The following is a 25,624-nucleotide window of genomic DNA, read 5'->3' on the forward strand; positions in this document are numbered from 1 at the left end:
CCATGACCAAGTGGGATTTATCCCTGGGCTGCAAGGCTGGTTCAACATCCGCAAATCAATCAACGTGATACAATACATTAACGAAAGAAAGAACAAGAATCATATGATCCTCTCAATAGATGCAGAAAAAGCATTTGACAAAGTACAGCATCCTTTCTTGATCAAAACTCTTCAGAGTAGAGGGATAGAGGGTACATACCTCAATATCATAAAAGCCATCTACGAAAAACCTACAGCGAATATCATTCTCAATGGGGAAAAACTGAGAGCTTTTCCCTTAAGGTCAGGAACGCGGCAGGGGTGTCCACTCTCACCACTGCTATTCAACATAGTATTAGAAGTCCTAGCCACAGCAATCAGACAACAAAAAGAAATCAAAGGCATCCAAATTGGCAAAGAGGAAGTCAAACTCTCACTCTTAGCAGATGATATGATACTTTATGTGGAAAACCCAAAAGACTCCACCCCAAAACTGCTAGAACTCATACAGAAATTCAGTCAAGTAGCAGGATATAAAATCAATGCACAGAAATCAGTGGCATTCCTATACACCAACAAGACAGAAGAGAGACAAATCAAGGAGTCGATCCCGTTCACAATTGCACCCAAAACCATAAGATACCTAGGAATAAATTTAACCAAAGAGGCAAAGGATCTGTACTCAGAAAACTATAAAATACTCATGAAAGAAATTGAAGAAGACACAAAGAAACGGAAAAACGTTCCATGCTCATGGATTGGGAGAACAAACATTGTGAAGATGTCAATGCTACCTAGAGCAATCTACACATTCAATGCAATCCCCATCAAAATACCGTCCACTTTTTTCAAAGAAATGGAACAAATAATCCTAAAATTTGTATGGAACCAGAAGAGACCCCGAATAGCCAGAGGAATATTGAAAAAGAAAAGCAAAGCCGCTGGCATCACAATACCAGACTTCTAGCTCTATTACAAAGCTGTCATCATCAAGACAGTATGGTACTGGCACAAAAACAGACACATAGATCAATGGAACAGAATCGAGAGCCCAGAAATGGACCCTCAACTCTATGGTCAACTTATCTTTGACAAAGCAGGAAAGAATGTCCAATGGAAAAAAGACAGTCTCTTCAACAAATGGTGTTGGGAAAATTGGACAGCCACATGCAGAAGAATGAAACTCGACCATTTCCTTACACCACACACAAAAATAGACTCCAAATGGTTGAAAGACCTAATCGTGAGATAGGAGTCCATCCAAATCCTAAAGGAGAACACAGGTAGCAACCTCTTCGACCTCAGCCGCAGCAACTTCTTCCTAGAAACATCGCCAAAGGCACGGGAAGCCAGGGCAAAAATGAACTATTGGGATTTCATCAAGATAAAAAGCTTTTGCACAGCAAAAGAAACAGTCCACAAAACCAAAAGACAACCGACAGAATGGGAGAAAATATTTGCAAATGACATATCAGATAAAGGGCTAGTATCCAAAATCTATAAAGAACGTATCAAACTCAACACCCAACGAACAAATAATCCAATCAAGAAATGGGCAGAAAACATGAACAGACATTTTTCCAAAGAAGACATCCAAATGGCCAACAGGCACATGAAAAAGTGCTCAACATCACTCGGCATCAGGGAAATTCAAATCAAAACCTCAATGAGATACCACCTCACACCCGTCAGAATGGCTAAAATTAACAAGTCAGGGAATGACAGATGTTGGCGGGGATGTGGAGAAAGGGGAACCCTCCTACACTGTTGGTGGGAATGCAAGCTGGTGCAGCCACTCTGGAAAACAGTATGGAGGTTCCTCAAACAGTTGAAATTAGAGTTACCATTCGATCCAGCAATTGCACTACTGGGTATTTACCCCAAAGATACAAATGTAGGGACCCGAAGGGGTACGTGCACCCCAATGTTTATAACAGCAATGTCCACAATAGCCAAACTGTGGAAAGAGCCAAGATGTCCATCGACAGATGAATGGATAAAGAAGAAGTGGTATATATACACAATGGAATATTATGCAGCCATCAAAAGGAATGAGATCTTGCCATTTACAATGACGTGGATGGAACTGGAGGGTGTTATGCTTAGTGAAATAATTCAATCAGAGAAAGACATGTATCATATGACCTCACTAAAATGAGGAATTCTTAATCTCAGGAACAAACTGAGTGTTACTGGAGTGGTTGGGGGTGGGAGGGATGGGGTGGTTGGGTGATAGACATTGGGGAGGGTATGTGCTACGGTGAGCGCTGTGAATTGTGCAAGACTGTTGAATCACAGATCTGTACTTCTGAAACAAATAACGCAACATATTTTAAGAAAAAAGAAAAAGAAGATAGCAGGAGAGGAAGAATGAAGAGGAGTAAGTCAGAGAGGGAGAGGAACCAGGAGAGATGATGGACTCTGAAAAACAAACTGAGGTTTCTAGAGGGGAGGAGGGTAGGGGGATGGGTTAGCCTGCTGATGGGTATTAAAGAGGGCACATTCTGCATGGAGCACTGGGTGTTATGAACAAACAATGAATCATGGAACACTACACCAAAACAAATGATGTAATATATGGTGATTAACATAACAATAAAAAATTTAAAAAAAAGAGTTAGTTGCTTTTATTACTGTTATTATGATCACCAGGAATGCACTTTTTATTACCATGTCCCTAATGTTTAATTCAGCCATTTGAGCATTCATCATTGCTGCTGAAAGCGTGCACTTTTACAAATCATTTTCTGAAGTGCTCTTTTCATATCACTGTTCCTTAGACTGTAGATGAAAGGATTCATCATTGGAGTCACCAATGAATACATAAGGGCTAAAATTGTTCAACTTTTAGGGACAAAAGAGGAGGAGGGACTGAAATAGACAGCACTTGCTGTGCCATAGAACACCACCACCACTGATAGGTGGCAGCCACAGGTGGAGCAAGCTCTCTGTTTCCCCTGAGTACATGTGATCTTCAGGATTGTGGAGAAGATCAGTCCATAAGATATGAGGATGCATATAAAGGGAGTGAGAGCAAGTAGACCTCCTACTATAAAAATAACCATCACACTGAGGGATATATCAGAGCAAGAGAGCTGCAGGAGGGGGTTGAGATCACAGAAGAAATGGTGCATGATATTGGAAGCACAGGACAGATGTGCCATTAAAACAGTGTGTAAGAGGGCATGGAGATAGGTGACAAGCCAGAGCCCAGCCACTAGCGAGACACAAAGGTGGGGATTCATAATGGCAATATAATGTAAAGGGTGGCAAATTGCCACGTACCTATCATATGCCATCACACACAGAAGAAGGCTGTCCCTATTCACAAAAGCAATGAAGAAGAAAAAGTGGCTGAGACACCCTACAAAAGAAATAGTCTGTGTATCAGTTAAGATGTTCACTATCATTTGGGGAATAGTAGAGGAGGAAAAACAGATGTCAACAAAGGCCAAGTTACTTAAGGAAGAAATGCCTGGGTAAATGGAGGTGAGAGTTAAAGCCAACAACCAAGATGATGATGAGCATGTTGCCTGATACAGTCATTAAATACATACAGAGAAATAGCACAGATAAGAAATATTGCTGCTCTACTGATCCAGAAAATCCCAGAAGGATGAATTCTTTGATGACTGTTAGATTTCTTGTTTCCATCTTCCCAACAAATCTAGAAAAGGAAAATATTAAATTGTGGAGACCAGAAATGTTAAATATCTCACCTACAGGGGTGTGTGTGTGTGTGTGTGTGTGTGTGTGTGTGTGTGTGTGTGTGTGTGTGTGTGAAATACAGTACCATGTAAATTACTTTTCCTTGCCAATTACATCTTGTGCTTATGATATTGTCTGTATATTCACATAGGTGGGTTGGGCATAATACTCTAAACTTTTTCTTTATTTTTTAAGACTTTATTTATTTATTTATTTGACAGAGAGAGAGACATAGCGAAAGAGGAGCACAGCAGGGGGAGTGGGAGAGGGAGAAGAAGGCTTCCCACAGAGCAGGGAGCCCGATGCAGGGCTCGATCCCAGGACCATGGGATCATGACCTGAGCCGACGGCAGATGCTTAATAACTGAGCCACTCAGACACCCGACTCTAAGCTTTTTTCAAGAAATAATAATTTATTCTTTTCAAGAAATAATAGCTTCTTTCCCCAAACAAAAGTGCAAATTCTGTGAATAATAACTTAAATTGTGCCAGTAATGTTGCTTTGTCTATATTAATCATATAATTCATTTTTGACTTTACACCTACAATTCTTACTTTATCAGGCATGCTATTTATGTACTCTAACCCAGTGGAAATATTTACTTTCAATGAGTAATTTTCCTCCCAATCTGATGTCCATATCCATGGATACAGATCTCATTTCAGTTTGTTTTCTTCTTATAAGTACAACATTTGCACAATTCTTCCTTGGGCTGACTACCATTTCTTTGGTCTCTTTCTGGTCATGTGATACAGCCTCTGGTTACTGTGGAAAGTCATCTGAAGCGTGGTGTTTGTGGCTGGGGGTTTCAGCCCCCTTCCTCACAGCAGCTCATGCACACTACTTTCTCTAGAGGCAGTAAGAATATTATTTCACACCTAATTTTTTCATAAAGTATCTTGCTGCTTGCAGCCCCTCATTACACTCTTCAAATTCTCACCTAAAGGTGATTCCAAGGAGCACCATTTCATTTCTACACAAATACAGTTAATTAATACTAAAGAACACAGTACTGTGCATTTGTTTCTGCCACATTTTGAATTCGAACTTCATTATGAGCCACAATTAAACCTTAGAAATTTATCTGCTCTGAATCCTCTATAATTCACTTAATTTTCTTGCATCCCTTTTACCTAATCTGAGGCATTTCATGATAAAACCTGTACTAAGAAGAAATATAAATCCCCATATATGCATTCCTTTGAGTAAGGCATATCCTTTCAGAGATGGCTTTCCTTCACTGCAAGCAAGGTCAGCTATGCCATTTTCCTCAATCGCATAATTATCCCTCTTATACCAAGCATAGCAATTTGTTTTTGTTGTTGTTGTTGTTGTTTTTGTTGCCTGTTTTATTGTGGTCAGTGATATTTTGTCAGAATTTTGATTTATTATGTTGAAATCCTTAGTAAGATACACACACACACACACACACACACACACACACACACACACACACACTACATGACTCTGTGTAGTATATATACTTAATATATAACATATGCACATATAAATTGTGTATAATTTGCATGAAATGGTGCTTATGAGAACAAAAGTAAATGAAAAATTCTGGAATAAAATACACACACACACATATGATTGTGCTTACTCCATTTTAAGCCAAGGAAGTATGGGGGTTTTGGGGAAGACACTTCTATATTCTTCTATAGAACATAATGTTAATTCCAGAATTTTTTCTTAACCAAGATTTATTAAAAATTTACTCTGACATTGAAATATTTAACAGATTAATTTAAAAATGTTTTACATGTTAAAATTTAGGGAATCAACACATTAGATATGTCTGCAAAAATTTTTAAAAACTATCGACACATATCTTCTTCTTTGAGACGTTTTACCAATCAAAAATTTCCTCCCTACTATATATCCATTGGGCCTGTGCACTCATTCAGATTCCTCATTGAGGGTGAAAAAGGAAGGAATAATGAGATATAGATAAGCACGTATCACTCTACAGAGAATTATAGTATATTATAGTATATTACTGTGGGAGTGGGAGTACTCCCTTCTTAAAATATAAATATATTTTACATATATTACAATTACATACATATACAATTTTACTTATACAAAGAGACAAGCCTTGAACCAAGACACCATTTTCTCCCTTCAGGTCAGCACACCAGAGGCTATACAAAATTCCAGATTCATCTTCTAATGAATTCTATCTTTTTTGTGAATTGTTTATTTTAATATTTTTTAAATATTTTTCTTTATTATTTTTTCTTTAATATTAGTTTTAAGTTCATAAATATTGATGATGTAAACCATATAAACAGAAAGTCTTTGTGGGGTCTTCATTATTTTAAGTTACATTTTAATTCCAAGTAGTTAACATAGAGTGTCATATTAGTTTTAGGTGTACAATATAGTAATTCCACAGTTCCATAACCACCTTGTGCTCATCATGACAAGTGCACTCCTTAATCCCCATGACCCAACTCCAACATCAACTTGAATGCCATACATTTAAATAACCTTTATATATAAAACATTTATATATATAGTGTACATGTACATAATTTTTTCAAACACAGGAGAAAAACTCTATATTATCAATTGTAAGATACAATATAATGTAGACTCATTTACATCAACATTTAGTGACAATTTATGCCTCAGGTTTCACATAATGTGACCAATTTAACAGGTTCTGTGAAATTATTTTAAACATCAGTTCTTTTAGCACATCTCTTGTAGGAGGTCCTCGGACTTCTAGAAAACACTTCAATGTTAGAAAGCTGGAAAAAAAAAACAGAAATCAACTCATTAATTATTAATTCATTAATGTGTGTGGTGCACTATGAAGTGGCTTTACACATTATTTCATGTAACATTTACAATAACTTTAAGACCTTAAATGTTAGAAAGAAAGGGAATGTAGTGTAAGTGCCTGACATTAAGCTTTCCACTGCCAAAGCAACTATTTAGAAGACATCCATCTTGAATAAATATATTGCCAGCTTCCTGACACAGCCCCTAGCTAAACAACTATAAAAGAAACAAAACTACTCCTTGAAGTCCCCCATTTAGAAAGCCCTGAGTAACCTAGACAACTGGTCACTTGAGTGACCCCACATTTCACTTATCCTAATTTCCACTCATGTTTTAAATTTTCTAGTAAATAGTAAACCCAGACAATCCTAGGCACCTTACCCTTGACTCCAAAAAATCAGAGCCTCTCCCCATACACTCCTCATGTGTGTGTGTGTGTGTGTGTGTGTGTGTGTGTGTGTGTGTGTGTGTGTGTTAGGGGCAGTGGATATTGGAAATCAGAATGTGTTCTGGGTCTGGTAGTAAGGAATTAAAATTATAAACATGACTGGAGAACTCCAAATCTAAGTGGTGAGATATTGGTCCGTAAGTCTCCTTTTTGATGGGGTCTTTGCCTGATTTTGGGTTCAGGGTAATGCTGTCCTCATAGAAGGAGTTTGGAAGTTTTCCTTCCTTTTCTATTTTTTGGAACAGCTTCAGTAGAATAGGTATTATTTCTTCTTTAAATGCTTGGTAGAATTCCCTTGGGAAGCGGTCTGGCCCTGGGTATTTTTTTTGCAAGATTTTTGGCTACTACTTCAATTTGGTTACTGGTTACTGGTCTATTCAGATTGTCTATTTCTTCCTGTTTCAGTCTTGGTAGTTTATAATTTTCCAGGAAGGCATCCATTTCTTCCAGGTTGCTTAATTTGTTGGCATATAGTTGCTGGTAATAATTTTTTTTTAAAGATTTTATTTATTTGACAGAAAAGAGCAGAAGCAGGGGGAGCAGCAGGCAGAGGGGGAGGGAAAAACAGGCTGCAGGGAGCCTAATGAGGGGCTCAACCCCAGGACCCTGGGAACATGACCTGAGCTGAAGGCAGATGCTTAACTGACTGAACCACCCAGGCACCCCTAATTTCTAATAATTGTTTCTATTTCCTGGGTGTTAGTCGTGATCTCTCCCCTTTCATTCATGATTTTTTTTTTTAATTTGGGTCATTTTTCTTTTCTTTTGGAAAAGTCTGGTCAGTGGTTTATTGATCTTATTAATCCTTTCAAAGAACCAGCTTTTAGGTTCTTTGATCTGTTCTACTGTTTTTCTGGTTTCTATTTTGGGGTCTCTGCTCTAATCTTTATTATTTCTCCTCTCCTGCTTGGTTTAGGTTTTGTTTGATGTTCCTTCTCCAGGTGCTTTAGATGTAAGGTTAGCTTGTACATTTGGGATTTTTCTAGTTTTTTGAGAAAGGCTTGGATGGCTATGTATTTCCCCCTTAGGACTGCCTTTGCAGTATCCCATAGGTTTGGGGCTGAAGTGTTTTCATTATCATTGGTTTCCATGAATAGTTTGTTTTTCTTTAATTCCCTGGTTGACCCAATCATTCTTTAGCAGCAGGGTCTTTAACTTGCAAGTGTTTGAATTCCTTCCAAATCTTTTCTTGTGATTGAGTTTCAGTTTCAAGATATTGTGGTCTGATAATAAGCAGGAAATAATCTCAGTCTTTTGGTATTGGCTGAGACCTGATTTGTGACCCAGTATGTGGTTTATTGTGGAGAAATTTCCATGTGCATTTAAGAAGAATGAGTATTCTGTTGTTTTAGGTTAGAATGTTTTATATATATATATAAATATATATATATATATATATAAATATATATATATATATATATATATATATGAAGTCCATCCGGTACAATGTGTCATTCAATGCTCTTGTTTCTTTGCTGATCTTCTGTTTAGATGATCTGTCCATTGCTGAGAGTGGAGTGTTAAAATCTCATACTATTACCGTATTATTATCAATATGATTCTTTATTTTGGTTAACAGCTGGCTTATAGTTGGCTGCTCCCATTTTGGGGGCATAGATATTTACAGTAATTAGATTTTTTCATTGGATAGAGCCTTTAAGAATGATATAGTGTCCCTCTGCATCTCTTAATACAGTCTTTGATTTAAATTCTAATTTGTCTCATATAAGAATTTCTACCCCAACTTTCTTTTGAGGTCCGTTGGCTGAAAAATTGTTCTCCATCCCCTCACTTTCAGTTTGGAGGTGTCTTAAGTTCAAAATGAGTCTCCTGTAGGCAATATATGGATGGGTTCTGAATCTGTATCCAATCTGCAACCCTGTGCCTCTTCATAGGAGCATTTAGGCCATTCACTTTGAGGGTTATTAATGAAAGATATGTATTTATTGCCATATTTTGTCTGTACAGTCTCTGTTTCTATATATTGTCTTTCTAAATTTCTGGTCCATATTAATCTTGGGGTCTTCCTTCTTTTATAGAATCTCCCTTGGTATTTCTTGCAGGGTTTTCTAGGTGATCACATATTCTTTCAGTTTCTGCCAGTCCTGGAAGCTCTTTATCTCTCCATCCATTTTGAATGACAACATTGCTGGATAAAATATTCTTGGCTGCATGTTCTTCTCATTTATTACCCTTAATCTGGCTTGCCAGGCCTTTCTGGCTTGCCAGGTCTCTGTGGACAGGTCTGATGTTATTCTGATGTTCCTCCCTCCATATATAAGAAATCTCTTCCCCCTAACTGCCCTTAGCATGGCTTCCTTGGTTCTAAGATTTGGAAGTTTTAGTATTACATGCTGGGGCATTGTTCTGTTCTAATTTGTCTGACATAAGAATTGTTACCCCAGCTTTCTTTTGAGGTCTGTTGGCTGAAAAATGGTTCTCCATCTTTTCCCTTTCAGTCTGGATGTGTCTTAAGTTCAAAATGAGTCTCTTGCAGACAACATATGGATGGGTCATATCTTGTCATATCCAATCTGCAAACGTGTGCAGTTTCATGGGAGCATTTAGGCTGTTCATGTTGAGAGTAACTACTGAAAGATACATATTTATTGCCATCCTATATTTTATACACTCCCTGTTTCTATGGATTGTCTCTGTAAATTTCTAGTCTAAGTGACTCTTGGGTTCTTTTTTCTTTTATAGAATCCTCCTTAGTATTTCTTGCCAGGCTGGCTTGGTGGTCACATATTCTTTCAGTTTCTGCCAGTCCTGGAATCTCTTTATCTCTCCATCCATTCTGAATGATGGCTTTGCTGGATAAAGTATTTTTGGTTGCATATTCTTCTCATTTAGTACCCTGATTATGTCTTGCCAGCCCTTTCTGGCTTGCCGGGTCTCAGTGGATAGGTCTGATGTTATTCTGATGTTCCTCCCTCCATATATAAGAAATCTCTTCCCCACAGCTGCTCTCAGGATAGCTCCTTTGGTTCTAAGATTTGCAAGTTTTACTATTATATGCTGGGGTGTTGGTCTATTCTCATTGATTTGCAAGGGATCCTCTCTGCCCTAGGACACTAATGCTTGTCTCCTTCCCCAGATTAGGGAATTTCTCAGCTACAATTTGCTCAAATATACATTCTAGTCCTATTCTTCTCTCCACCCACTCAGGGATCCCAATAATTCTGACATCAGAAAGTTTCATGGCATCCTTGATTTCTCTAAGTCGGTTTTCATGGATTGTAAGCTGTTTGTCTCCAACTTCCTCCTGTTCCTTTCTTTCTATCAGTTTATCTTCTAGATCACTAATTCATCCTTCTGCCTTATTTGCCCTAGCTGTTAGAGTACCCAGTTTTAGGTTGCATCCCATTCATAGCATTTTTAAGATTGGCAAGATTAACTCTCCTTTCTGTCCTTAAAGGTTGTATATTGCCTTAATAGTTTTCTCAAGCCTAGCTATTGACTTCATAATTGTTACCCCGAAGTCAGTCTCTGACATCTTCTTATATCCATATCTATTATGTCTGCAGGAGAGGCCATTGTCTCTGGTTCTTTGTTGTTGTTGTTGTTGTTGGGAGTTCCTCCTCCTAGTCATTCTGTTGAGGGTTGGTTGAGGGAATATACAGAGTCCAAAATATCAACCATGACCCAGGCCTATCACTGTAATTTTATTTTTGGGACCCCGGGGGAGAGATAGTTGTATATCTTATATGCATCTGTAAGTGGCAGAGATTCTTATACAACATCAAAAAATGCCTTGGGAGTTTTGATTGTCACAATGTAATCAATGTCTGGTGAGAGACACTTCACAATTTCTTATTCTGCGCTGAGTAGGATTAACAGTATGCTGATCTGATTGATATTCTTTAAATTTCAGACATTGCCTAAAAATTTATGTTAAACCCCTAGCATCTTGGATTTGTGCACTATTTTCTGTTTAGGAAAAACAGATTATATTAACTGAGATAATCTCCATCCTGGCATCAAAATCCACATGATCCATCAGTGACATGCAAGAATCCATGTGAATTTTTAGTTATTAAAATAATTGTCAACCCTGCCTCATGGTAAGAAAAAAAAAAGAAAGAAAAGAAGAAAAGAAAACAAAAATAAAATAAAATGTGGCTTCTTCTGCCCTCCAGACAGTACAGAAGCATTCATAAATTTGAAGTTGTTAACTACTTCTATCTCTATTTATATATACCATAAATAAACATTTGGTACACACTGGGTGAATGGAAACGCCCACCTGCATGGAATCCTGAAACATTTGAATGTTTCTCATAAAGAGAGTTCTTATGTTATATTCAATAACATCATGCTAAATGTTGGTGCTCCATATGGTGCACCACGACCCTGAAGTTTTGATTATCAGAGAGGCTAATGGGAACTCAGTGGCTATAGTATTTTCAGGTTTGGAGGTAATATATTTTATGTTTTCTGATCTTTACTAATATAGTCATTCATGTTCTAAGAACTAGAGATGTAGTAGTAAATAAGATTGATAGACATTCCTGCTCCCATATTACCTCTATATCTCTGTGGGAGAGAAAGGAAATGTGTATCATATTGGATGGTGGTAAGTACTCTGGAGAAAGACAACACAAGGAAGGAGACACAGTTAGGGTGCTGGGGAGGATTATATTAAGGGCAGATCATTTTTCTAAACCTTATTTGAGAACAGCACTCTGCAGACATATTTAACCTTCTTGAATGTCTTAGGTGAAACTCTCTGAGAGTCCAAAATACCCAATGTAAATGCTAACCCTGCATCTCTACATGATTTTTTAGTTATTTATATGTTTATATTTTGAATATAATTAATAGTGTTATGCAGGGATCGTTCCTGTCTTATCCTCATAGTCTAGCATAATGACTGCCACATTGTCTATACTCAATAAAATGTTTCCTCAGAGGAAAAAAAGGGAATATATCTATTAGTCATTGCTAAGAGCAGACACCAAATACTTCTAAAGTCATTTGACGAAGGGAGGTTAAATTCTATTAGCAATGTCTCCCAAAGAAGTTTAATTTCTAGAATGACAATACCATATCTCCAGTTTAGGATGTTTTAATGAATTAATTCATAGGAAATTTTTGATAATTAAGAAATTATGGAAGACAGGGTGCCCAGTTGGCTTAGTTCATAGAGGTTGCAACTCTTGATCTTCAAGTTCAAGCCCCATGTTGGGTGTAGAGATTACTTAAAACTAAATAAAATAAATTATTGAAGGCATGAACTAAGCCAGTATTAATAAGGGTGAAATAAATTGAAACAATTCTGGAAATAGTTAAAAAGTTAATTAAGAATAATTGGACATGGGGGAACATAAAATAATGACTTATAGATGAGTTGCATCTCAAAGATTAAGGAAATTATCCTGTACATAACCTTCAGATACAGACCTTTCTTTTTAAAAAAATGTATATGGATATTCCTTTTTTTTTTTCTTGTCAAAGGTTTTACTTACTACCAAACACCAATTCACAGTGATTTGATACATGGACTCCAGGTACACAGTTGCTAGACTTTATTTGGTAAAGAGATTATGATTTTTTGATTAGAATTTTAAATGATTTTATTGATCATGCAATAAGTGTCACCTAAATAGATAAGTTTTTAAATATAGATTATTTGAAAAAAAAACCCAGTATATTGTGGTATAATTGACATCGGAAAATACTGTAGATTTTTAATATACAGAACTTGATGGATTGCATATACCTGTGAAACCATTATCACAGTCAAGTTCATTGATTATCCATCATATCCCCAAATTTCCAACAACTTTTTTTTTAGTTTAAATTAAATTAGCCAATATATAGAACATAATTAGTTTCAGATGTAGAGTTCAGTAATTCATCATTTGCATATAACACCCAGTGCTCATCACATCACCTGCCCTCCTTAATGCCCATCAACCAGTTACCCTATCTCCCCACCCACCTCCCCTCCAGCTACCCTCAGTTTCTTTCCAATAGTTAAGAATCTCTGGTGGTTTTTCTCCCTTTCTGATTTCTTCCCATTCCGTTTTTCCCTCCCTTCTCCTATGATCCTCTGCATTGTTTCTTATATTCCTCATATGAGTGAAACCATATGGTAATTTTCTTTCTTTGACTGAGTTATTTCACTTAGCATAATACCCTCCAGTCCCATCCATGTCTGTGTAAAGGGTAAGTATTCATTCTTTCTGATGGCTGAGTAATATTCCATTGTATATCTGAACCATATCTTCTTTATCCAATCATCTGTTGAAGGACATCTCTGCTCCTTCCTCAATCTGGCTATTGTGGACATCGCTGCTATGAACATTGGGGTGCAGGTACCCCTTAGTTTTGCTACATCTGCACTTTGGGGTAAAAACCTAGTAGTGCAATTGCTGGGTCATAAGGTAGTTCTACTTTTAGCTTCTTGAGGAACCTCCATATTATTTTCCAGAGTGGCTGCACCAGCTTGCATTCCCACCAACAGTGTAAGAGTGTTCTCCTTTCTCCACATCCTCACCAATATTTGTTGTTTCCTGATTTGTTAATTTTAGTCATTCTGACTGGTGTGACGTGTGTACATCTTCTTTTTTTTTTTTAGTGGAAAAGCCTTAAAACACAAATGACACAGACTTACTGTTATTTTGTCATTTTTATAGATAAGTAAATGAAAGATTATATCAAAAATTCTGATTAATACACAATTAACATAATTAAGTACCTAACAAAGTTTTTCTTTAAAATTTCTCTGTAAACTTGAATTATCAAATAGACATAATAGCAAGCATGGGATCCTCAAGGCAGTGTTCTTGGACATTTTACATTAAGGTGTATACCCCAAGAATTGCATATTTAAAGTCAATTAATGACAAATATATAGAACAAGAAATGTGTATAACAATGTTTATAGGAGCAATGTCCACAATAACCAAACTATGGAAAGAGCCCAGATGTCCATTGACAGATGAATGGATAAAGAAGATGTGATACACACACACACACACACACACACACACACACACACACACACACACGCGTGCGCGAATATTATTCAGCCACCAAAAAATGAAATCTTGCCATTTGCAATGATTTGGATGGAACTAGAGGGTATTGTGTTACATAAAATAAGTTAATCAGAGAAAGAATTATCATATGATTTCACTCATATGTGGAATTTAAGAAACAAGACAGATCATATGGGAAGGAAGGAAGAATAAAATGAGACAAAATCAGAGAAGGAGACAAACCATAACGGACTCTTAAGCTAGGAAACAAACTGAGGGTTGATGAAGGGGAGGAGACTGGGGAATAGGGTAACTGGGTGTTGGGCTTTAAGGAGGGCATCTGATGGATTGAGCACTTTATTATATGCAACTGATGAATCACTAAACTCTACCTCTGAAACTAATAATACACTATATCTTAATTAATTGAATTTAAATAAAAGAAAAAAATTCTGAAAGAATTCCCTAATCTATAAATTTAAAAGGGAGTCTATCCAATCAAATCATCTTTCTAATAAACTAAATTGTTGATGTTTTATCATGTTCTTGACAATATTGACTGTGATTGGGATAATAGAATTATCTAATTCACATATTTGAAGTGCAATGTGTCAAGTTCTGCCTCTCACCAGAATCACTCCAACACCTTTTAACCCGCTCTTTTTTTTTTTTCCTGGAATATTTTTCCTACAGTGCATTGAGATGTTTTTCTTATTTTCTTTGTTTCACAGCTACATTCACTTTTTGATCTCTCGATTTCTCAAAGGATTCCTACTTGCATTAGATGTCTGCTCTTTTGGGTGATATTAGCCAGATGCATCATAATTAATCTAGGAAAGGAAACCCAGGAGACAGAACTCTAAGAACTCCAAATGCTTCTCAGTTATCTTGTTAGCTTAACGAGCCCCATGAATAATCATGGCTCGTTATATCATCAGATATATCATTCTCAAAAAGTTGTATTAGACTAAAAGGTCCTACCTCATTATTTTAATTACTGACATCTCTTTAAAGTTGTTTTATTTTCTTTTTATCAAATTAGTGTGTGGTGTTTTAATTATGCCCAAGTGTGTGGGGGGATAAATGCTCTGAACTCAAGTTGCCTGTGTGATTCCAGGACTGGAATAACAGAGCTATGACAGAATATTCCTAAGTGTCCCATAAGAAGAAAACATGTATTGGTGACTCAATTGGATTTATTAAAAAAGAATGAAATACATTTACTTGTTTCAACTAAATTTCCACTGGGGCACATGCTACCCACAGATACTGAATGAAGCCAGCTTAAAAATTCAAGTTCTTCATGCAGAAACTGATGTTATCAGTGACATCTAAAGACAGGCTCTTTTTGAATGAGTGAAGTATTTCCACACTAGGGGGAAAACTCACCACACAAATTCAGCTAAAGTAGCTCTCTTAAGTCCTTTCTTTGTGTGGTAGTTAGCTCTAATAAAAATGAAAAAGAATGTAACCTTCACTGATAGTTGTGTAGTTTTTGCAGCCACTAAAATTGGTTAACACAATCATTTTCATGAACCTTAGCTTCAAGTTTAAAGTTTTATTTAATTGTTAAAATGTTCATTGTACTAAATAAATCAGTAAATCTGAATTCAAAATTATCTTCCTTTTGTTGGTGACTAGTATGTATGCCTTTTGAGGAAATCCAAGAACTTGAACCAAATTAAATCCCAATTATTGCATAGCATCAAAATGTAACATTAACAGGGATTTTTTTTCCTTTAGTGAAACTTCAAGTTTGTGGTTTTTGAACTATGCTTCTGGAAAATACACAATTTAAATAGACACCTTCACAAAGTATTTTCTGGAAGACTAAGTCTCAAAGGAGAATAAAAATGCAATTACATTATTTAGTTTGTCTACTTTATTCTTCCTTTTGACATGTTTGATGTGCTAGCCCCCCTTGCATTTATTTTTCCACCCCTAATCAGTAAAATAATTCATCACTTCTACTTTTATATGCAATATCTAATTATCTTTCATCTTTTTACATCATTTGTGCATTCATCAAAAGCATTTTTAATCTTCACCTTTCACTTCAATCTTGCTCACTTATTTGAGGAGTTGGAATTTACTGGGGATAACATTTATACTCAACTAGAATGCACTAGTGTGAGTAACCGAGTTTTTAAAACATAGAAAAATTCTCATACTAGTTTGTAAATAGTTGATAGCACATTAAATGATACCTAAAATCCCTGCCTTTTGACTATGACCTAATTGCTTAGAGTCTCTGCCACCGTGTTCCATGCTCCTTCAATGTCTATTCTGATTGTCAGGGTCTGTGCCACTCATTCTTCCGGAAGTCCTGTCTCCCAGCAACACCACTGGCTCTCCAGACAAAATGAGGTTTTAGTGAATGGACATTACAGTGCAGACTACTTTTCCTTCTCCCCTGTGTGCTTGCCAGTCTATCAAGCCATCAGCCAGTGATCATAGCTCCTGAATGCTAGGCACTCTCCTTGGAGGTCCCTTGTCTGGAGATGTACTCAGGCCTGGAACCAAAGTGAGTTTATGGCTATCTCACAGCTGAGTTAACACGGCAGCTGACAAATATCTCATGCTTAATAGTGACAAAGAAGTGGTTACACGGGTCACCTATAATTCCCTAGATTAAACCTTATGCCGTTACTTATGGTAACTGCAGACTTCAAAGAACTTGGATTTTGAAATATCATCTAGCATGTTTTTTTATAGGGCATGTCTATGGTAGTAGACTCCCTCTGCCTTTGTTTACCTGGGAATGTCTAAATTTCTCCCTTATTTTGAAAGACAATTTTGTCATATATAGTAGAATTCACACTTGACAATTTTTCTCTCTCAGTGCCTTGGATACAGTGTCATATTATATTTTGGGCTGTTAATTTCTGCTAAGAAATTAACTGATAATCTTTTTTTCAGATTCCCTTGTACATGATGAGTTTGTTTTCTTTGGCTGCTTTTCTCCTTGACTTGCAGTAGTATGATTATAAGTGCCTTTGTGTATATTTTCTTGGCTTTGTATTACTCGGAGTTCACTGAGTTTCTTCATTTGTATACCATGTCCTTGTTCAAATATGGGGAAATTTTGGCTGCTATTGATTTAAATAAGCTCTTTACCCCTTTCTCACTCCCTTGAGATTCCTGTGAAGTATATACTGGACTGATTGATGATATAAGTAAGTCCTTTACGCACCGTTCACTTTTCTTCATGTTTTTATCCCCTAAGACTTGACTTGTCTTCAAATTTACTGATTATTTCTTCTGCCTTTCAAGTCTGCACTTGAACCCTTCTAGTGAATATTTGAATTCAGTTTTTGTATATTTCATCTACAGAATTTCTGTTTTATTCCTTTTTTATAAAATCTATTTTTCTTGATATGTTCTTCATGTTCTTTACATGTTCATATGTCATTTTTTCTCATTTCCTTAAGTTTTTGCTGATCTTTCCCCTTAGCTCTGTTAGTAGATTTAAAACTACTATTTTAAAATGTTTTCTTTAATAAGACTTTCTGTAGGGTTAGTTTTGAGAGACTTGTTCTATTTATTTTAATAGACCACATTTCTCTGTATGCCTTGTGATTTTTTTTTTTAATTGGAAATTTGAAAAAAAGAGCCTCCTCTCTCAATCTTCACAGACAGGCTCTGTGTGTGGGAAGACCTTCACTATTCAGCCCAATGTGAAGACTTAAGATAGCTATTAAGCCTTTTCTGGTATGCATCTCTCCTAGGCTTGGGCATATGTCTTTTTCCAAATTCTCCAGTATTGGCTGATCTTATATGTCTTGACTTTTCTTTGGCTGTCACCTCTGCTTCTTCACGGTGCCCCAAATGTTCTATTATGTTTAACTGCCCAGTATCTCTTACCCCTAGGTGTTCACTGATCAGCTGTTCTGCCCCCCCCCCCCCGCCAATTTTCATAGGCTGTGGTGTCTGCAAGTTCATTTTGTGGATTCTAACTTGAGATGCAAATTATGCCCCTATTTCTTACTGTTTTTAGTTTCTTTGTTTCTTGATTGACCATTTCTTGAGTGGTGTCTACAGATAATTAACTGGTGTCCAGAGCTCTCTAAAGGCTATGTTATTCAGTCTGTAGTGATTCACTTGATGTTTCTGTGAAGTAATGAGGTTAGCCTGTAATTTCCTTGTCCACCATGTTGCTAAAGATATGTAATTCTTGTTTAAAAAAAAATTAAGGACACCTGTGTGGCTCAGTCATTAAGTATTTGTCTTCGGGTCAAATCATGGTTCCAGGGTCCTGGGATCCAGCTCCACCTTGGGCTGCCTGCTCAGCGGGGAGCCTGCTTCTCCCTCTCCCTCTGCCACTCCCCCTGCTTTACTGTCAAATAAATAGATAAAATATTTTTAAAAAATTTAACTGTTAAGTGGAAATGGAAGCAAAAAAGACTGCTATCCAGATGATATTTCACACATCAGTAATATGCATATCACCATGTAAACATATATAATTATTATATAAATATATATTATAGAAGATACATTACAGAATAATACACAATATTACATACTAAAATATAATGTTATGTACTACAAAGTATTATATATGTAATTATATTGCATTAATTAAATACATATATAATAGACAATATTATTCATAATTTAATACTATATAATTATACACATCTTTATGTATATCTACATGTATGTAATTATGTTTATATATTCTTTCTTAATACATATTTAGGAAGCTATTCAGTGAACAAGTATAATGTTTATATAAATTTCTATTTATTTATTATATGCTTGAGTTAGTTGACATTTTCTATCAAATATAATGACATCATTTGACATTATTTCAGAAAGATCTCTTAACTTAATAGAGATTAAAGAAGAGTTTCTCTCATAAAAATCTTTCTCAAAATAAATTTTCTTAGACCTGTTTTTACGTCTTTTTACTTAGGCTATAGAAGAATGTGTTAAGTATGTAGCATACTCACACACTATTAAGTCTCATTATAGAGAAATAGAACTTAATGAAATATTAATGTAGTATTGCCCACCATAGTATTTGCTTGTTTGTTTTTACGTTTCAGGGGTAGAATGTGGTATTCATCAGTTTCATATAACACCATAGTATTTCTAACAAGTTTTTCTTTAATATTCTATTTGATATGTAGAATACTCATATTTTAAAGATAAGAATTTAGGGGTACATTGGTGGCTTAGTCAGTTAAGTGTCCAGCTCTTGATTTCAGCTCAGGTCATGATTTTAGGGTTGTGAGATCGAGCCCCATGACGGACTCCACGTTCAGTGCAGAGTCTGAAGATCCTTTCTCTTCCTCTTCCTCTGTCCCTTCCTCTTCCATTTTATATGTCCATATTTGAGAGATAAATTTAACTGTTTTCATACATTTTTTCATGGTAATGTTTAGGTAGAGCAGAAATAGAAGGAAGACTGTTATTTAAAGTTTTAAACAATCACCGAGGGATTCATTCTTGTGATAACTTTTATATTTTAAGATAAAATTTTATATTAAATTAGCTGTTTAGATGTGTACACAATAAGCATTTTATACACCCAAGTCATATATTTGGTACTAGATAGCCAGAGGCTTATGTACCTCCAGGACTTAGGATCATTGTACCTCTTAGTGATCAAAAACTAATATGAGTGATGGTACATAGACCCTGGTAAAGGGTTTATAAAAGCAAGGGGAAAAGTACATTCAAAATATTATCACCTTAACCTATGGCATCAGAACTTCTAAGTGACTGTTACCACACTTTTGAGATCATTGAAAAGATTTAAGAGTCAGAGTTTTGACTTTTGTTGGTGTATATTTTCATAATCATACTATAACCTTAGGAACAACAATCCATGCTGGCTTTGTTTTTTGAATTTGATACATAATATATGAAGAAACTGGAAGTCAAATTAAAAATAACAATGATAAAACAAACAAACAAACAAAAAACATTTTTGGGTCACAAGCCATATCAGTCTCCTCAGTAATTTTGTAAAAGTTTCAGCCAACTCACAGAGTTATTGATTCACACTGTGGATAGTTTCCATTATCAATTATTTTCTTTAATTACTATGGTTTATTCATATTTTCTTTTTCTTATTGAGTTGAATACAAATTGTTTTTTTGCAAAAGAGTGTATTTTACATTTTCAAACTTATTGTCATCACTTTTGTAGTTGTCTGATGAGTTTTGATTTTCACTTTGTAGTCATATATATTTTATTTAATTAGTTAAATTTCCATAAACATTTGTTGTTCTTTAACCATCATATATATATTTTGTAAAAATAATATAATTAAATATTTTAAACATCATTCTTATTTTGAATATGTGACATTTTCTAACATATTTATGAGCAACTCCATCGAAGTATGAAATTTAAATTAAAAAAAAACATGAGGTACAGAATATATAGTCAAAACCAGACCATGTTTAGAAACAGAACTGTGATACACAGTCTACAGAATCTGGCGCTAAAAGCCAGACTGCTGTAAGTCAGACTAATAAGAAGTCAGACCAAACTATCTCTAGTAAGAACCCAGGAAGCCAAACAATAAACCCGATAAAAATCAGACCCAAGCGTGAACTTCATTAATGACTGAGAGCTTCTTGATTTTTTTTTTTTCTGCTTCCAATTTTGGACTAACCAGAAAAAGCCAAATATGTACCCTTTGCTTACCTCAACTTCCTCATGGCAATAGTCTCCAATCAGGGCACACTTGAAGCTCTTTCTTTTTTGTTTTGTTTTGTTTTGAGTTTCCCCACCTCTCTATCTAACCTTAATAATTTGCTAAATAGGAGTGATAGTTGTTGACTCCCTTACTAAAACAAGATCTTAATAAATAGATTTTGCTTGTGCTCACTTGGTGAGTCTTATCTATTTCCACAAATAATAACCCTGATGAATTAAAATAAGCATCTTCCTTTCTCTATGAAACTCAGAAAAGCTATTTCTATTTCAACAAAATTTCCACTAAAATATTCTTGGAGCAGGATGAAATTTATGAATAACTTTTTGAATCTACCTTTTACATTTGCACATATCAAATTCCAACACTGTGATTAGAATCCAAGACAGAGAAAACATTTCATGTGGTCATACAGGAAGATTACCAATGTTTGTAAGAAATTATGGAACAAGTAACTTCATTGTTTCTTAAATCTGGTTTATGGAGGTAATTTCTGACATCTCAGAAGGTGACATTCACCACCTGCCTCAAGACATAAATAAAGTTTCTTACTCCTCAGAATTTTCAGCACAGGGACCAGCATCTCACAGTGCAAGTGATGGCCAGAGCCCCGGGTCTTTGCTGGAGATGGGCTTGTGAAAGGGATGGAGTAGGGAGCCAGGACAGGTGGGAGTGGAGATTGGGATGGCACTTGGGTGAGACGGGTGAACATATTCCGGCAAACACTCTGGGCCCAGACAGCCTTTATTTTTTGTGTTAATTCCTAAGGTAATTTTTTTTGGTAACTTCTCTCTTGCTTTCTCTCATTCTGCTTTATCTTGCTAAAGGTTTATGTAAATAATAAGTCTTAAAATTACTTTCATATATATATAAATCACATATGCTGTAAATATACATGTATAATATGTAACACATTGCAAATATTTGTAGTATATTATTGATGTATTATTCTATAAATTTCTATAGTATATGTAATAACGTACATTATATGCATCATTTTATACATTACATATGCATTATATAATGCCTATAATAAATACTAAAATATATTTGCCCTATATATATAAAATCAAAATATATACATATGTGTGCATATTTTGTTTTATGTTTAAACACCAAATAGCATGTGTAATTATATAATATATGCCTTAGTTTTATTTAATTTCCCTTTCTTTTATTGGACAAAATTGTTCAGTATGGTAGCTATTAAGTATCATTGGCTATTGAGCACTTGATATGTGCATATTCTAAATTGACATGTACAGTATAAAATACACATTGGGTCCAGAAAAGAGTATAAAAATCTAAAATATTGGGATGTCTGGGTGGCACAGTCAGTTGAGCATTTGCCTTCAGCTTGGGTCATGAACACAGGGTTATGGGATCGAGTCCCACATAAAGCTCCCTGTTCAGTAGGGAGCCTGCTTTTCCTTCTGTCTGCTGCTTCCCCTGCTTGTGCTCTTGCTCTCACTCTCACTCTCTCTTTGATAATAAATAAATAAATAAATAAATATTATTTTTAAATCTAAAATATCTCAGGAAATAATATTCTTTTGGTTATACAGTATAATGATAATATTTATATATAACAGATGAATAAAATTTATTATTAAATTTATTTTCACTATATCTCTGTCTTTGGGGTAAATACCCAGGAGTGCAATTGCTGGGTCATAGGGTAGCTCTATTTTTAATTTTTTGATGAACCTCCACACTGTTTTCCAAAGTGGTTGTACCAACTTGCCTTCCCACCAACAGTGTAAGAGGGTTCCCCTTTCTCCACAACCTCTCCAACATTTTCTGTTTCTTGCCTTGTCAATTTTTGCCATTCTAACTGCTGTAAGGTGTTATCTCAATGTGGTTTTGATTTGAATTTCCCTGAGGGCTAATGATGATGAAGGTTGTTTCATGTGTGTGTGAGCCGTTTGCATGTCTTCCTTGGAGAAGTGTCTGTTCATGTCTTTTCCCCATTTCTTGACTTGATTGTTTGTTTTTTGTGTGTTGAGTTTGGGAAGTTCTTTATAGATCTTGGAAATCAGTGGTTGGTCTATAGTGTCATTTGCAAATATCTTCTCCGATTCTGTGGGTTGCCTCTTTGTTTTGTTGACTGTTTCCTTTGTTGTACAGAAGCTTTTTAACTTGATGAAGTCCCAAAAGTTCATTTTTGCTTTCTGGAGATGAATCTTGAAATAAGTTGCTGTGGCCCATGTCAAAGAGGTTACTGACTATGTTCTCCTCTAGGATTTTGATGTATTCCTGTCTCACATTAAGGTCTTTCATCCATTTTGAGTTTATCTTTGTGTATGATGTTAGAGAATGGTCGAGTTTCATTCTTCTGTATATAGTTGTCCAATTTTCCCATCACCATTTATTGAAGAGACTGTCTTTTTTCCATTGCATATTTTTTCCTGATTTGTTGAAGATTATTAGACCATAGAGTAGAGGGTCCATATCTAGGCTCTCTATTCTGTTCCATTGGTCGATATGTCTGTTTTTGTGCCAGTGCCCAGTGACATGCTGTCTTGGTGATCACTGCTTTGTAATATAATTTGAAATTGGGCAATGTGATAGCACCAGCTTTGTTTTTATTTTTCAACATTTCCTTGGGGATTCGGGGTCTTTTCTGATTCCATAGAAATTTTAGGATTGTTTGTTCCAGCACCTTGACAAATGTCATTGCAATTTTGATCGAGATGCCATTGAAGGTATAAATTACTCTGGGTAGCATAGACATTTTAACAATGTTTATTCTTCCAATCCATGAGCATGGCATGTTTTTCCATCTTTTTGTGTCATCTTCATTTTCTTTCATGAGTGTTTTGTATTTCCTAGAGTATAGATCCTTTACCTCTTTGATTAGGCTTATTCCGAGGTATCTTATGGATTTTGGTGCTATTGTAAATGGAATCTTTTTCTAATTTCTCTTTCTACAGTTGCATTGTTAGTGTATCACTACATCAAAAACTAATGATATACTGTATGGTGACTAACATAACATAATAAAATTACATTAAATTAAAAAACAAAGCAAAAACAATAACAAAAAAGTTAAAAATAAAATTACACTTTTCAAGATGTTGTTTTAAGCTTTCCAATAGAAAATTTCATAATAGGGAGAGGAGTTAAGATGTCAGAGTAATAGAGGGACCCTATGTTTGCCTTGTCCCATGAACACAGCTAGATAAATATTAGATCATTCTTAACACCTAAGAAATTGATCTGAAGACTGAGGGAACAAACTGCATAACTAGAGGGAGAGAATAGGCCATGTCATGGAAGATAGAAGGGGTAGAAACATTATTTGTGGAAGAAAGGAATGGCTGGTGCTGCAGAGGGAAGGGAACCCTGATAATGGAGAGAAGAGAGAGACAGAGAGAGAGAGTAGTGTGCAAGAGATTCCACAAAAAAAAAACACTAAGAAAATGAAATTGTATGATTATATTAAGTTTTTACAAACAGTGTAGCTCAGAGACTGAAGTTTTAAAAGTCTGTGCCATTGCTGGGGTGGAGCCTGGCAGACATAGCAGTGCTTTTGTGGAGAAGGAGGACAGAGGTCTGGGAACAAACAGTGGGTCTGAGGATCCCATGTACTGGGAGAGACAGTTTCCCTTCTTGGGACATGGGACATGTGGCACTTCCTCTCCTTCATTCCTTCCTCCACCTGGAGCAGGTGGGCGCCATTGCACTTTCCTGTTCATTAGCATAAGAATAGAGAAACCTACTGAGGGCAGCTAACTTGAACACTGGCTTTTTCCTACACTCTACTATAAACTCGAAGCCCCTGCACATTTGTGCAACTACTGTGGGACAAACTGGCACCAGCCAGTGTGGTGAGACCTTCCCCCAGAAGATCAGCAAGATTCTGCATCATGCAGGGTCCCTAAAATTTGGAGTTATGAAACATAGCTGACATGGTTGAGATAAAACACAGGAGCAAGGACACCTGGGTGGCTCAGTTAAGCATCCGTCTTCTGCAGAGGTCATGATTCCAGGGTCCTGGGATCAAGGCCCCCATCAGGCTCCTTGCTCAGTGAGAAGCCTGCTTCTCCTTCTGTTTGCCACTCCCCCTGTTTGTGCTCTCTCTCTCCTGACAAATACATAAATATAATCTTCATAAAAACAAATTAAAGGAAAAAAAACCAGGAGCACTGCACTGTTAGGTGGGCAACAGCTTTGACACAAACAGGGTAAAAACAGGGATCTGAGGGGTGCCTGTGAAACATCAGGGGAGACTGGTCGCTCTTCTGTGAGTGCTTCCTGAGTATCAGCAGGAACAAACTCCCCTCTCTTGGGATGTGAGAGCAGGCTGATTCCATTTCTTTCCTGCCCATTAGCATGGATGGACTTCAGTGACCAGCACAGCACCACAGTTGAGTCTTGAGATGATTGCGCCAAGCCCCACCATCCTGCATTCTGCAGGAGCTTCTGAATTAGGACAAATGTCCCTGAGAGTCAAAGCAGCAGGCCCAACTCCCAGAAGACAAACACAAACCCTGCAGCAAGTCAGCTGATCATAGAATGCTGCAAAACTTAAGCTCTAGGGAGATAGGATCTAGCTTCTTTTAAGAAGCCGACCAAAATTTTTTAAAACTCACCACACAGTGGACGAGATCCAAACACTCCCCACTGCAAGGAGAAACTCTGCAGAGGACTGATCTAAAGGAAAGCCCAGCAAAAATACAGCAGCAAAGGGCACACAGTATACACCAGAAACACTTCCAGAAGCCCCAGGTCCTGGACAATATATGACCTTTTCTTAATATAGCCATTACACTCAGGAGCAAGTAACATAATGAGCTTTCCTAACACAAGAAGACAGAGACCTAGACAAAATGCTAAGATGGAGGAATTCATACAAAAAGAGAGATCAGGAAAAGATCATGGCCAGGGATCTAATCAAAACAGATGTAAATAATATGTCTGAACCAGAATTTAAAACAACAATCACAAGGATACTAGCTGGGCTTGAGAAAAGCAAAAAAGACATGAGGGAGACCCTTACCACAGAGATACAGACCTAAAAACAAGTCAGGACA

At 36.3% G+C, this 25,624-nt stretch overlaps 1 protein-coding gene and 1 pseudogene across 1 annotated transcript; both read right to left on the reverse strand.

Annotated features, from left to right (window-relative positions):
• Positions 1-2,687: 2,687 nt before the first annotated feature.
• Positions 2,688-3,633, reverse strand: LOC113928451 (olfactory receptor 1C1-like). The gene is given in 2 exon segments (XM_027604384.1): positions 2,688-3,443; positions 3,445-3,633. Coding segments are annotated over 2 exon segments (945 nt in total).
• Positions 3,634-6,317: 2,684 nt separating this feature from the next.
• The window catches only part of LOC113928642, a 29,857-nt pseudogene continuing 10,550 nt past the window's right edge, over positions 6,318-25,624 (reverse strand).

The sequence above is a fragment of the Zalophus californianus genome, chromosome 5 (genome assembly GCF_009762305.2).
Source record: "Zalophus californianus isolate mZalCal1 chromosome 5, mZalCal1.pri.v2, whole genome shotgun sequence".
In the NCBI taxonomy this organism is placed as follows: domain Eukaryota; kingdom Metazoa; phylum Chordata; class Mammalia; order Carnivora; family Otariidae; genus Zalophus; species Zalophus californianus.